Source organism: Pollachius pollachius (assembly GCF_949987615.1).
Source record: "Pollachius pollachius genome assembly, chromosome: 16".
Classification (NCBI taxonomy): domain Eukaryota; kingdom Metazoa; phylum Chordata; class Actinopteri; order Gadiformes; family Gadidae; genus Pollachius; species Pollachius pollachius.
Genome location: NC_136949.1, coordinates 20424493 through 20439363, shown reverse-complemented (window position 1 = coordinate 20439363; position 14871 = coordinate 20424493). Strand labels below are relative to the sequence as shown.

The window sequence follows — 14871 nt, the reverse complement described above, 5'->3', positions numbered from 1 at the left end:
AGCTTGTTTTGGTTCAGTGTTGATTCACATGGTAGAAGTCAAAGCACATTCCATGGTCATTGGTTCAATTTCTGAACTCTTGTGAGGCACAAAGAACTATGAATATCTTTCCTGTTGCAGCTGTGTATTGTTTTTCCTTGGTGTTGGATTGTGTGGAAGGCCTTCCTTCCCCGACATCTCACAGCTGGAGCTGAGGAAACCGAGCCCTGCTGGTCTTCCTCTTGGTGCCCCTTTACCCCCCGTACAATAGTTGGAGACAGCATGCTGCATTCCATTCAGCTGCAGACACACTTCCCAGTTTACAACTATAACTCAATTTACCTTATTTAGGAGGTAGTATTTCAGAATGTCAATTGCCATACTTTTAGAGTTTCCATGTTTTTCAGGAATTTGAAGAAAATAAGTATTAGTGAAACAATAGCACAAGAGAGCTACCTCCCCTGAGGGCAAGAACAATGAGAGGATGGACGCGCGCACACACACACAGAGACAGACACACACACACACACACACACAGACACACACACACACACAGAGACAGACACACACACACACAGACACACAGAGAGACACACAGAGACAGACAGACACACACACACACACACACACACACACACACACAGAGAGACACACAGACACACAGAGAGACACACAGAGAAAGACACAGACAGACACACAGACACACACACAGAGAGACACAGAGACACACAAACAGACACACACACACACACAAAGAGACACACAGACACACAGAGACAGACACACACAGAGAGACGCAGAGACACACAGAGAGACACACAGAGAGACACACAGAGAGACACACAGAGAGACACACAGAGACACACAGAGAGACACACAGAGAAACACACAGACACACAAACAGACACAGAGAGACACAGACACAGACACAGACACACACACACACACACACACAAAGAGACACACAGAGACAGACAGACACACACACACACACAAAGAGACACACAGAGACAGACACACACACACACACACAGAGACACAGAGAGACAGACAGACACGCAGAGAGACACACACAGAGACACAGAGAGACAGACATACACACACACACACAGAGACACACACACACACAGAAAGAGAGACACACACACACACAGAAAGAGAGAGACACACACACACACAGAAAGAGACACACACACACACACACAGAAAGAGAGAGACACACACACACATACAGAGACACACACACACACACACAGAGACACATACACACACACACAGAGAAAGAGAGACACACACACACACACTTCCAAGAGGGCTTTTAGCAAGTTGTGTGTTCACAAAGCTACAAGTGACTTGGAGCTAACCCTTTTGTGAATCTCCCATTTCGGGACTCTGGCCTAAACTGCCTTAATATGGATTTAAGGCTCACGGAAATAATAGAGCTGCTAGTTTGCTCGGGGATTAACAGAATGTCGATTATCAAATGAGACTGAGAAAATGAAAATCTTAACACTATCATTATATCATTTATCACTTTTAACGTCAAGATTGGGGTGGCTGACTCAAGTGGCTACAAAAATTCTAGATATATTGTTAAAGGAGACGTATTATGGTGTTTTCCAATGGTGTGTTAAACAAAGTATAATAGTTCCAGAAAACATATTTTTGAAGCTGTTTGCTGGAAATAGAAAAAAAATCTTGCCTAGCGCTATACCCCTCTGCTTCAGTCCCTTCAGAATGCGCTGTTTCTGGGGTCTGTAGCTTTAATGCAAATGAGCTGCTGCCCATTGACCAATGAGCTGTCAGAGCGATCCACAGCATGGAGAAGAAGGGATTGTTGTCGTTTGCGGACTCCTGGAGCTATATATATATATTAATAATAATATTCTTATATAATATATAGGTACTTATATAATATATCTAATATCATGGCCAAAAGCTGGTGCGCCTCGGATGATATTATGAATCATAAAGACTGCGTATGACGTCTCTGGTACTTCCACAACAAGTAAAGACTCGTAATGGGGGTTACCTCGGCCATGGTTGAGAAGAATGGCGGGAAAAGGAACTTGGCCTTGACTTTCTGAAGTCCATATTGAACCGCGACATGGAGGAGAAAGGGATTGTACTCCGAAGCGTTGAGCTGCCGGACTGCCGCGTTTAGCTCCCGGAGTACAATCCCTTTCTCCTCCATGTCTCCTCCTCCGGAAGTCCGGCAGCTCCGGCGGGGGAAGATCGGCGGCAGTCCCGTAGCTCCGGCGGAGAAATGGATGTTCTCCCAGAGCTTAGCTGCCGAGCTCCGCCCACTGAAGCTGCTCGTCCGCTGGTCCACAAAATCTAAGCTATGCCCTGATTGGAGGAGGGTTGGGAAGTGGCAGGTGATATTCATATGTGCCCCTCCCTACGTAAGAGGGGGCGCCGAAACTGACTTGCTCGCTAGGTAACTGTAGGCGGCGTACTCTCAGAAATGCAGATCTCACTCAAAAAATCATGTGCAGACTTTTTTCAAAGTTTGTATGCGTGTGGGAGCACCAGAGACCCAAAACATCACCCCGAAAGCCAGGACAAGTGTTGTTTCCATAATATGTCCCCTTTAACCATATATATATTAACCATATATATATTAACCACAATGCACTTCAGTCTTGTGGGCACTATTGACTGAACTGCTACCACTTCATGCTCTGACTTCCATGGACGCCCCGCTGCTGAGCGATGTTTGAAGAGACGGCGGCCAAGGCGTCGGAGGAAGAGCCTCATTAGACACTAGCCAGCAACACATCCATCCCTCCATACAGGACACATATCGTAGGTTAGAAGATCAGTTAATCATTGGGGATGTAAAAATCTACACCAAAAAAGGTATTCCGGGTAATGTAGGAAAATGGCAAACCAAGAGTAGAACAAGGGGATCCCTGACACAAACGGTGCAACAAATTGGAAATAATAAAGTACAACATAACATATCAGGAAACATATTGGACCTTTTGTGACAACCTGAACGTTTTTTAGCCTGTATTATTTTCTTTACTTTTAACTCGCCCATCGTCCAACTAGTTGGGTTATACACTGATGCCCACACCAGCTAATTCAGTCCTGCTTTGAACTAATCTATGTCTCACCCATGGCATTGCTGCGACCAATGCACATTTTATTAATCAAAATATTTTTTTAGAACTCTAATTCTCTAAGTAACTTTTTTGGGCCTGTGCAATGTGTGAAAACATACATCTGTGTTCACTCAGTACTTTGGGGAAGTCCACCAGGATTGAACTTGTAGTGGAAACAGATGTACTGATATCTAGTTATTGTAGGATACCCCCTGCACCTTAACCTTTACTGTAGTACAGCAGTTACATTCCTTTTCTTGCTTTCCTCTGTGGTGAATACTACATTGCACATCATACTCTGTCAGTTATATACTATCAGACAGCAAAGATCCTATTGAACTGTTATCCTGCATGTTAACTAGACATGTCAACATGTGAGTCATGTTCTAGAAAGAGGAAGGATGCCCATTGGCCCTAGGCAGTTCACCATCAGGACCAGGCATGTCTACCAGGGCTTCAGACAACTTATTTAGAACCAGGAGCAAAACCTGGATAAATTCATTGCTAAAAATAATGAGCTGGTTGAATATTTATTTAGTGTCTTTGAAGACAAGACCGATCAGACATGGTATATACACAGCCTAGGGGCCTTATGAGTTACACAGCCTAGGGGGCCTTGTGAGTTACACAGCCTAGGGGGCCTTATGAGTTACACAGCCTAGGGGGCCTTATGAGTTACACAGCCTAGGGGGCCTTATGAGTTACACAGCCTAGGGGGCCTTATAAGTTACACAGCCTAGGGGGCCTTATGAGTTACACAGCCTAGGGGGCCTAGAATTTGTAACTCTTAAGAGATTCAACAGTCCACAATTGGTGTTGGTGGTGGAATTGACCTATCGCTATGTCCTTCCCTTTGAACACAGCTGGCCTATTATTATAATTGTCTATGATCGAAGAGGTGGATTAGACTGTGTGTGAGCATGTATGTGCGTGTGGGTCTACCAACTGGTCACAATGGGAAAACAAGTTGGTAACAAAGCTCAATGGTAGTGTTCACTTACACTGTCCACAACGTTGTGTGTCTCTATGGTGGCTGCTACTATGTGGACTTGATGTATTCCACACTTGTCTGTGAATGTATTGTCCCTTTCTCTAGCACAACAGCTCTTTCAACTATGGGTTAAATGTCAAGCAAACCTCATACCAAACCGGCAAATTCTGTGACTGTTATCCAAAAGAATCTGTCAAAAATATATCGCCGGTTAACCACTACCGTGATTGAACTACCCGCTGAATCCCACTCGCTGGACCTTTATTTCCCTTCTTTGTATTTTCATTACATCAATATGCATTGATGTTTATACTTAGCTTCACCATGATATCCTTCTCTCTGTATCACTAGGGAGCAGGGCAAGAGAAACTGGGGATCTACATCAAGTCTGTTGTCAAGGGAGGCGCTGCTGACATGGTAATGATCTCACTCACTAACTCACTCTCTCCCTCACTCACTCCCTCAGTCGCTCGCTCAGTCACCCGCTCACTCACTCACTCACTCACCCACTCACTAATTCACTCACTTAAACTATTTGTTTGTTTCTTCCAGGATGGCCGTCTGGCAGCAGGGGACCAGCTGCTGAGTGTAGATGGGCGGAGTCTGGTGGGCCTATCCCAGGAGAGGTGGGAATCACCCTGACCAATAGCGCAACACCCTTACTTCCTGGTTGCAGGAACAGACATTTTGGCCTATACATGCTCGGGCCACAAGCTGACCGCCTTCAGCTGCTTATGAGCATCTCTTTATTCATAATAGCTTAAATATAGCTTGTATTTTTATACCAAAAAAATAAACTGAATCATTGATGAATATTAATTCAGAGACAACCGATTCAACATCAATTCCAAGTATATAAAAGGTTGTTAAGTCAGGGATGATTGAGTGACATGCATAAATATTGAGATATTGTTTATTGAGATACAAAACCTGGATTTTTTCCCTAGAAGTCTGCTCTTTTGGTCATGCTTTTTCCTCTCTTCAATCTGCATTGTGTGTGGTCAGAGCTGCCGAACTGATGACACGAACGGGCTCCGTGGTGACCCTGGAGGTGGCCAAGCAGGGCGCCATCTACCACGGCCTCGCTACTCTGCTCAACCAGCCAAGCCCCATGATGCCCCGAGGTCTGTGTCTCCTTCCTGCTGCTAGCTGCTGCTCTGTTGTACCTGCTGAATTCCTGTGACCACAATGCATGCTAGATAGTTTCCATTTCTGAAACGGTCTAAACACGTTTTGTTGGAATAACGTTCAAAAGGGTAACGTAAGTGATGTGTGGAGGTGGTCAGTGGCTTGGTCCGACCCTGACTCTGTTACAGCTGTAAGGTAAAGCAAGTCACAGACGAGCCACCGAGTACTGTGTCGTGAAGCGTCCACTTCAGACCTTGTTCTGTGTTTAATACAGTGAGAGGTAATGTGATGGCTTTAGGTCTTGTTCTGTGTTTAATACAATGAGAGGTAATGTGGTGGCTTCAGGTCTTGTTCTGTGTTTAATATAATGAGTGGTAATGTGATGGCTTCAGGTCTTGTTCTGTGTTTAATATAATGAGAGGTAATGTGATGGCTTTAGGTCTTGTTCTGTGTTTAATATAATGAGAGGTAATGTGATGGCTTTAGGTCATGTTCTGTGTTTAATATAATGAGAGGTAATGTGATGACTTTAGGTCTTGTTCTGTGTTTAATATAATGAGTGGTAATGTGATGGCTTTAGGTCTTGTTCTGTGTTTAATACAATGAGAGGTAATGTGGTGGCTTTAGGTCTTGTTCTGTGTTTAATACAATGAGAGGTAATGTGATGGCTTTAGGTCTTGTTCTGTGTTTAATATGAGAGGTAATGTGATGACTTTAGGTCTTGTTCTGTGTTTAATATGAGAGGTAATGTGATGGCTTTAGGTCTTGTTCTGTGTTTAATACAATGAGAGGTAATGTGATGGCTTTAGGTCTTGTTCTGTGTTTAATACAATGAGAGGTAATGTGATGGCTTTAGGTCTTGTTCTGTGTTTAATACAATGAGAGGTAATGTGATGGCTTTAGGTCTTGTTCTGTGTTTAATATGAGAGGTAATGTGATGACTTTAGGTCTTGTTCTGTGTTTAATATAATGAGAGGTAATGTGATGGCTTTAGGTCTTGTTCTGTGTTTAATACAATGAGAGGTAATGTGGTGGCTTCAGGTCTTGTTCTGTGTTTAATATAATGAGTGGTAATGTGATGGCTTCAGGTCTTGTTCTGTGTTTAATATAATGAGAGGTAATGTGATGGCTTTAGGTCTTGTTCTGTGTTTAATATAATGAGAGGTAATGTGATGGCTTTAGGTCTTGTTCTGTGTTTAATATAATGAGAGGTAATGTGATGACTTTAGGTCTTGTTCTGTGTTTAATATAATGAGTGGTAATGTGATGGCTTTAGGTCTTGTTCTGTGTTTAATACAATGAGAGGTAATGTGGTGGCTTTAGGTCTTGTTCTGTGTTTAATACAATGAGAGGTAATGTGATGGCTTTAGGTCTTGTTCTGTGTTTAATATGAGAGGTAATGTGATGACTTTAGGTCTTGTTCTGTGTTTAATATGAGAGGTAATGTGATGGCTTTAGGTCTTGTTCTGTGTTTAATACAATGAGAGGTAATGTGATGGCTTTAGGTCTTGTTCTGTGTTTAATATGAGAGGTAATGTGATGGCTTTAGGTCTTGTTCTGTGTTTAATACAATGAGAGGTAATGTGATGGCTTTAGGTCTTGTTCCGTGTTTAATATGAGAGGTAATGTGATGACTTTAGGTCTTGTTCTGTGTTTAATATAATGAGAGGTAATGTGATGGCTTTAGGTCTTGTTCTGTGTTTAATATAATGAGAGGTAATGTGATGGCTTTAGGTCTTGTTCTGTGTTTAATATAATGAGAGGTAATGTGATGGCTTCAGGTCTTGTTCTGTGTTTAATATAATGAGAGGTAATGTGATGACTTTAGGTCTTGTTCTGTGTTTAATATAATGAGAGGTAATGGGATGGCTTTAGGTCTTGTTCTGTGTTTAATATAATGAGAGGTAATGTGATGGCTTTAGGTCTTGTTCTGTGTTTAATATAATGAGAGTTAATGTGATGGCTTTAGGTCTTGTTCTGTGTTTAATATAAGGAGAGGTAATGTGATGGCTTTAGGTCTTGTTCTGTGTTTAATATAATGAGGTAATGTGATGGCTTTATGTCTTGTTCTGTGTTTAATATAATGAGTGGTAATGTGATGACTTTAGGTCTTGTTCTGTGTTTAATATAATGAGTGGTAATGTGATGACTTTAGGTCTTGTTCTGTGTTTAATATAATGAGAGGTAATGTGATGGCTTTAGGTCTTGTTCTGTGTTTAATATAATGAGGTAATGTGATGGCTTTAGGTCTTGTTCTGTGTTTAATATAATGAGGTAATGTGATGGCTTTAGGTCTTGATCTGTTTAATATAATGAGTGGTAATGTGATGGCTGTAGAGAGTGTTCCATTAAGGGTCCTAAGAGTACTAGCCAATGAGAGGCAGAGTAAGGTAGGTGATGACGGCTAGACTCCACTGCTGCTGATGGGCTGTCTAGTGGCGCTCGTTTGCGCGTGCCTTCTAGCTAGATTTCCAGGCAGCGCTTTTTTTCTCTAAATTGGGGAATTATTTCAGTAAGTGATAAAACTGCATAGATTACTATATTGACAATCTTATCAAATACAAATTGCTTGCCAAAAAGACCTTTGGTGCTTCTCCGTTGACCTGCACAGTACAGTACATGACCCATGTGGCCTGAAGGGCTGGTTTATGTAGTCTGTGTTTGTTGTAGTAATTGGCTGTTGAATTTGTTAGTTAAAAGAAATGTATAGCAAAGCAGGAAGACTGCACTTACAACTACTGATACAACACAAACTAGAGAGGTATGGACACTGGTGGGGTTGATGGGAGTTGTGGGGGGTGGTATTGTATGTCACTTTTTTTTTTATTATTTGTAATTCACATAAATGCATCTTTAGAATTCTATAGATGCGTCGAGGTGTTGTTGTTCTTAGCACTGGTTCATATGGTAAGTCTGAGCATCACTGACAGGCTTTTATGGGTCACTTTAACAGTTTGTTTAGAAATCCAGCATTAATCATGGGGAGAAGCCTGGGCACCCTACGTTGCTCCTTTAATTGTTTTTCCACCTTTTTGGGCCGTGACCAGTTTGCACCCCTGAGAATATATCTGGGGAATATGAGTGTGTAGTCGATCATATACAATTATAATAGGTCAGCTGTGTTCGAAGGAAGTCAATTCTCTTCAAAACAGTAAAGGTTTCCAGTTGAAAATGTATATATTCAAACAAGATTAAGCCACCAATCATAGTTTTTTTCCAAATGTAAAATGTATGACCTACCATTGTTCACACTGCCAGCAGCAACATCTAGACACAAGCTGGCTGCCAACAGCACTCTGCCCATGGTGACGGCTGCGTGCACAGTGCACTGTCTAGGCTGTGTGTGGTGGTTTGTTGACTTGGAAAAAGAAGCAGGACCCCTCCAGACAACGCCCTTCCTTTTTGTTCATCCTGTAGCCGCCTAAAGCGCAACGTGTGTGTGTGTGTGTGTGTGTGTGTTGTGTGTGAAATTGAACACCAAAAAGTGCGCGCACACACCCAGACAGTGTCTACTTGACATTTGAGTGAATTTAATGTTTCTGAAATCGCCAACACAAGGTTTAACTAGTCCAGTTGTGCGTGATGGAATGTGAGTGTGTTAGTTAAGGGAGGCCTCGCGTCCGTTCTGTGGACTGAAGTGACGTTTAAAGGGAGGTACCATTAGGAAGGCCGCTGGTGTTCCACTGTCGACAGAGGCCAGATGCCTCCGCCCTCATCCCCGCCCACTTTGACTATATCAACTGAGGATTTCACATCTCGGGCTGCATGTGTTTTATTGCTTTAAGGGAAAAACAGAGTAATTGAACCAGTTTGTCTTACATGTGTGCAAACATAATGCTATGGCTGACTCATATCAACATCAAATATGAATGTATGTAACAATGTATTGTCTAAGCTGTATTTATTGCACTATGCTATCATTGCCTCGATGAGCGCTGCAAGTTTTACCCACACTCCCAATATTATTCTTGAGCACTGCTGTGTTGAGCCTAGGAGCTGCTTTCAGGAGATCCTGACATGTCATAACCACATTATACCTTCCATATATATATATATATTTTTTAAATATATCCGAGAAATGAGTGAGTGGTCATCATTCTGAATTATCATCAGCCAGCTCTGTTCGAAGGGAGGGACTTGGCGATAGGTCAATTCTCTTCAAAACAGTCTTGATATCCTGCTCTTCATCCGGCGAATTCTTGTTTCCCTTCATCCATCATGAATGCAGTCTTGTAAAACCCGACTTTCAGTTAAACGCTTCATTTCAAACTCTGGTTTCCACCCAAGTCCCCCTTCCCTATCTCATACAAAAATGGGTATTTCTGAACCAAACGTCACCCCTTTAATTGCATTAAAGCTTGATTATGATGCAATTTAGCTGAAAAATCCTAATAATATTGGGCGTAAGACGCAGGTGCAGTGCCTCAATTGCCCACTAGGGGGAGCCACAGCGTCGGAGTCACTCTTCTTACTCAAACCTCTGAACACCCTTTCTCTCACCAGCGTCTGACCGCGGGCGCGATAAGAATGGCAAGATGCGCCCAAAGAGCGAGGGCTTTGAGCTGTACAACACGGCCGCTCAGAACGGCTCTCCAGAGAGCCCGCAGGCCGGCTGGGAGTCGTACCCAGAACCCAAGAAGATGAGCGGGGAGGAGCGGCTACTCAAGAACCGCGCCGACCACCGGTCCAGCCCCAACGTGGCCAGTAGGTGAACCCCCAATATCTCACCGATCACACTCACCCACCTCTTACCACGGGTGATTCAGGTCCATTCATGTCACTTTATTTAAAGCATCGATGTCGAAGCTCTCCAATGAATGTTTTGCGTGTCTCTGAACTACTTCACCCTTTCCCTGTGTATTTCTGGGGACCCCGAGGAATTGCACTATGGATGTTTAATATTAATAACCTGGGAACAAAAGGAAGAGCCGGCGGTGCTCTGGGTGGCAGAGGGGGCGGGGCTTATGGCTCTGCTCACAGACTCCATTATGTCTTTAACTACGTCCGCACAATGCCAACACACATTTAGATGGATGCTGTGTATACAACTGTTGTATAACATTATTCAGATGGACTTCACACTAGGCCTGTGTATTGCTGGGAACCCAAGAAAGTCAAGTTGGAAGTTGTTTAGATGAGCGGCTCTCGAAAAAGCCGCAAGCAGCAACTAGAATGCGTTTCGTCCTAACGAACTGCGAGAGTGTTGTTGCCAAAATGCTATCGTCGGCACTAGCGTCAGCGCTACCTGAACGTCGTAAAAAGTAGTCAGATTCGGTGGGAAAAACGACTGGGTCTTCATGAGAGCCGAATGAGCAGTTCTTCAGTCTTAAGTGTGCGAGATCTCCTTCATTTATTTTAGATCCTAATTAACAGTCCTCAACCTGCGTGTTCAAATAAAGCATATTACAACACCAGAGTTTTTCTACCGGAGTGAATGTGGAATTTCTGTTTGCGAATCTCAATCGTTAAATACACTGTATTTATGAGTTTTAAGAGTTGAACAAAAACTACGTAAAAGACACAGGTTTTAACCACTAAAAAAGCTAATTCTAAGCTTAATGAAATACAACAGCAAAAAACTTTATGAGAGGAAACCCAAAGTATCATTTAATTTGAGTCTTGAGCGGGGGTTCCCAAACTTCTTCGCCTCGACACCCAGGGGAAATTTGGTGTTATTATAAACTACTGATAAAGAATACGGAAAAGACCTGATCACCCGTATGAGTCCAGTGTGTCTAGTGGTGTAAACCTGCTCTGGGGAGAATCCTGATGGGCTCGGCTCTATCTTATAATTCACTTATAGCGATCGAGAGTGAGGCAAACAAATAAGTCACAACTTCTGCAAGAGAACGGATAATCTTTTTCATGTCTAGGTTCGCGAGAAGGGGTGTGGGAAGTTCAGGAGCAGCACGCAGCATCTGAGCGCAGCAAAAATAACGCAATTCTGTTTCAATTAGGAAAGTAACTAACCTGATGCCTTGATTTAACAGTTGATAATTTGATTTGTTTTTAAATTGCTAGTGCTTTAATCCATACTTCTATGCGTCTAGATCAAGGTCAGAGTCCGAGAAGCAAGGCCGACTACCCTGGTGGGCCAGGAACAAAGATCACGTCTGTCTCCACCGGCAACCTATGCGCCGCTGACGTGAGTAACCAATGCTGACACAGGCCACGTGTGAGTGGCCCGGCGTCTTGTTGTGGAAAATCACTCTAGTCTCACTCATTTCAGTAGGTTGCCTCGCGCACTGTGATTGGCCCCCTAATTAGAATATTGAGCCTAATTTTTAACTATGTGGTTGTACTGAAATTCTTTAGGAGGAGCACTCTACCCCTCATCCAGAAGAGTACCCCATCCCAACGCAGACGTACCCCAGGGAGTACTTCACCATCCCAGCCTCCAAGAGCCAGGACCGGGTGGTGGTGGTCCCTGGGCACGGCCAGAACCAGCCCCCCCCGACTCAACACTGGCAGCCCATGGACGACAGGGAGCGCTTGCCAGGAGTCCTTTCCGAAGGACTTCACAACAGCATGCAGGTAGGCAGACTAATCAATAAAATATAGATTTTCTGGTTGGAATGTTAAAAAGATTAGAAATTTCTCCAGCCTAATTGTTTTTCAGAATTGCAAGTCTCCAAAAAGTTTGATGCCGAAACATCGGAAAAACTTTAAAAAGTTGCGCATAGAGGGTACTGCCCTTAAAGGTCCCATGGCATGAAAATCACTCACGAGGTTCAAAAACTCATGAGGTTTTCTAACATTAATATAAGTTCCCCTTGCCTGCCTATGATCCCCCAGTGGCTAAAACTTGCGTTCGGTGTGAAATGAGCACTAGGTATCCTGCTCGCCGTTGAAAAAATGGAAGCTCAGCCGCGCTGATTTAGAATGTGGCCCCGTATGTCGTCATAAGGGGCCAAGTTACCTCCCCTTTCTCTGCCTTGACCGCCCAGAGGATTTGGCCCGACAATGAGCTACGAACTTGCGAGCGCCGTGTGTGTGTGTGTGTGCGTGTGCGTGCGTGCGTTATGGTTCTTTGACGTCTCTGGTATTTCCACAACGAGACTGTAGTTGGGGTTATCTCAGTCATTGTTGAGCCCCGCCGGCCGCTGCCGCAAATGACCACCACCGCGAAGCAGCACCGCCCGGCAGCGGCTAGCAGGCAGCGCGCGGTTCAGTCTACTTCAGATAGATGTGGACGCGGAAGAACCAGAGACGTCGGAGAAACCGACGCAGTCGTTTGTGATTCATAATATCGTCGCGCACAAAGCTTTTGGACTTGATAATATGTATTATATGCTATGTAGGCCTATTAGGCTATATGATATTATTTAGATATAGAGCTCTAGGACTGTAACGCAAGTGTTGTAGTCCTACACTTCTTTATTTGGATAACCGTTCTGCTGTTGGTGTTATGGCGCATAACACGTCGGACTCTCGTCTCTGGTATATCCACAACGAGACTCGGTAGTTGGGGTTATCTCAGCCATGGAAAATCGTGGGCAACAACCCCTTTCTCCTCCATGTTGTGGTTCAGTCTACTTCAGATTGATGTGTACGTCGAAGAACCAGAGACGTCGGAGAACCCGACGCAGTCGTTTGAGATCCATAATATCGTTTGCAGGAGCATACAACTTTTGGCCGCGATAATATATATTATATGATATAGAATCTATGTATAATATGATATTATTTAGATATAGAGCTCCAGGACTCCCGAATATTTACAGACCACGGCCAAAGGCTGTGTTCGCCTCCCCATTGCGATACATCCATTGTAAACAGAGCGCCTGGTACCGTGGTCGCAAGCTGCTCAGGGCCACACCCCCACCCTCCTCCTTGACCCGCCTCTCTCTTCCTCATTTGCATTAAAGCTACAGACAGCGAAACGGCGCATTTGGGGAAAGCTCAATGTGCGACTGGCTCGTAGTGGCTGTAATTCTGCACCATGGCTGATTATGGGAAATACTGTGTTAGGGGGCCACTAATATCTATATTAAAGCATCCATAAAGTAGCATGCCATGGGACCTTTAACATCGACATACTACATATCACAATACATATAATTCACTTTGTGTAGATCTAGCGCTCTGCTTTAGAACCGTTCCCCCTAGTTGAGGCTCTTGTGGATCCAGCGCACGTATTGCTTAAGTGCAAATGTTTGTGTAATAAAAATGAGCAAGGACCTTGTTGAGTAACCTGGTGTCCCTCCTCAGCGTGTGGATAAGATGGGCCAGTCCCAGGAGGAGCTGTACCCTGCTCCGGGGGGGTTGAGGCAGGACGACCTGCTGCACCTCCAGCAGCAGCAGCTTCACCAGCGGGAGGAGCAGCACTTCCGGGAGAATGAGTACCAGCGTGAGGCTGACTACGCCCACCGTGACATGGACTACCAGAGAGGTCAGCTGACATACATTAATGTGAAAAAAAGGGTTTTCAGGTTTTCAAGTAAATCTTTATGAAATTAAAAGTATAGCTTAAAAAGGATGGTGAGGTAAAAACCCATTAGGTGAGTGCTGCATATAGTGCTCAATAAATTTTTTTAGTGCTGTCGAAATTAACGCGTTCATTTTGGAGATTAATTAAAATTTTGTAACGTTAAAAAAAAAAAACTGTGCCTTTAACGCAGTTTTGCCACTTCCTGTGGCAGCTGACCCATAACCTCTGTTCGCGTGTGCAGCCAAACTACACAAAGTAAGCCGCGCATTCGCTGGCGCGAAGATGGACAAGGACAGACTTTTAGGAGGAAACTTTAAAAAATTGCCCGACGGCTCGTTGGAGAAATCTAAAGTAATTTGCACACTTTGCAAAGCCGAATTCAACTACCATAGAAGTAGTTAATCTTTGGCGTATCATCTCAGAGCAAAAAACCCTGCTCAAGTTACCTCTACGGGGCCTCGCCACTCTAGCTAATGGAGTGTGGTGTGAAGATAACCAATTCCTTCGTTATGTGGATAGCGAAAAACTGTGCCCAATTAACATGGTTTGAGACGACGGACTGAGAGAGGTTATTCGAGCGGCAGCGGGAGATAGCTCTTATAATCCACCCTCGAGAGGAACCACAGTGTCCAGAATACACACTTTGTATAAGGACGAGAGGGCTCGGCGGAGGAACATGCTTGAGGAAGCAGGACATCGCTCTCACAGGTGACCACTGGACTTCTGTGAACAATGATAACTACTTGGGTTTCACAGCGCATTTTATCGATAAACAGTGGAGTGACACTACGCTGACCATTTTCTGGATGCTGCAAACGAATGGGAATTAAAGGAGAACCTAACCACACTTGGCAAAGACAGTGCTCGTAACATGGTTGCAAAGTCTGCAAAGAACGGTCACAGTTTCCCTTAAGGACAGTGGGTTGGAAAGTTTTCTGGCCAAATGTCGCAAGATTGTCGGGCACTTCAAGCATAGTCCATCAAACGCCCAGGAATTAAATAAGCAGCAACTTGCACACGGACATAAGCAAGAATCTCTTGCTCAAAGAAGAGGAAGATTTCCATCTTCTTGCTTGGTTCGTCTGATACGTCGGATGAAGATGAAGAAGAAGAGTCCATAGAGCATTGTCTGGACTGCTACAAAGTAGAGCCCAAAATGGACATGGAGGGGTGTCCACTACAATGGTGGTCACAGAGAGAAGAAGCACATACCAAGCTGGGACCCATTGCAC

General features: G+C 44.0%; 1 protein-coding gene across 11 annotated transcripts in view; it reads left to right on the top strand.

Annotated features, from left to right (window-relative positions):
* The window catches only part of afdna (afadin, adherens junction formation factor a), a 98629-nt gene that overhangs the window by 68679 nt on the left and 15079 nt on the right, over positions 1-14871 (top strand). For all 11 annotated transcript variants that reach the window (XM_079753718.1, XM_079753715.1, XM_079753725.1 and 8 more), the window contains 7 exons: positions 4432-4497; positions 4633-4706; positions 5086-5204; positions 9712-9912; positions 11259-11353; positions 11524-11742; positions 13420-13600. In XM_079753718.1, the coding sequence (XP_079609844.1) occupies positions 4432-4497; positions 4633-4706; positions 5086-5204; positions 9712-9912; positions 11259-11353; positions 11524-11742; positions 13420-13600 (955 nt within the window). The remainder of the gene's footprint in view (positions 1-4431; positions 4498-4632; positions 4707-5085; positions 5205-9711; positions 9913-11258; positions 11354-11523; positions 11743-13419; positions 13601-14871) is intronic.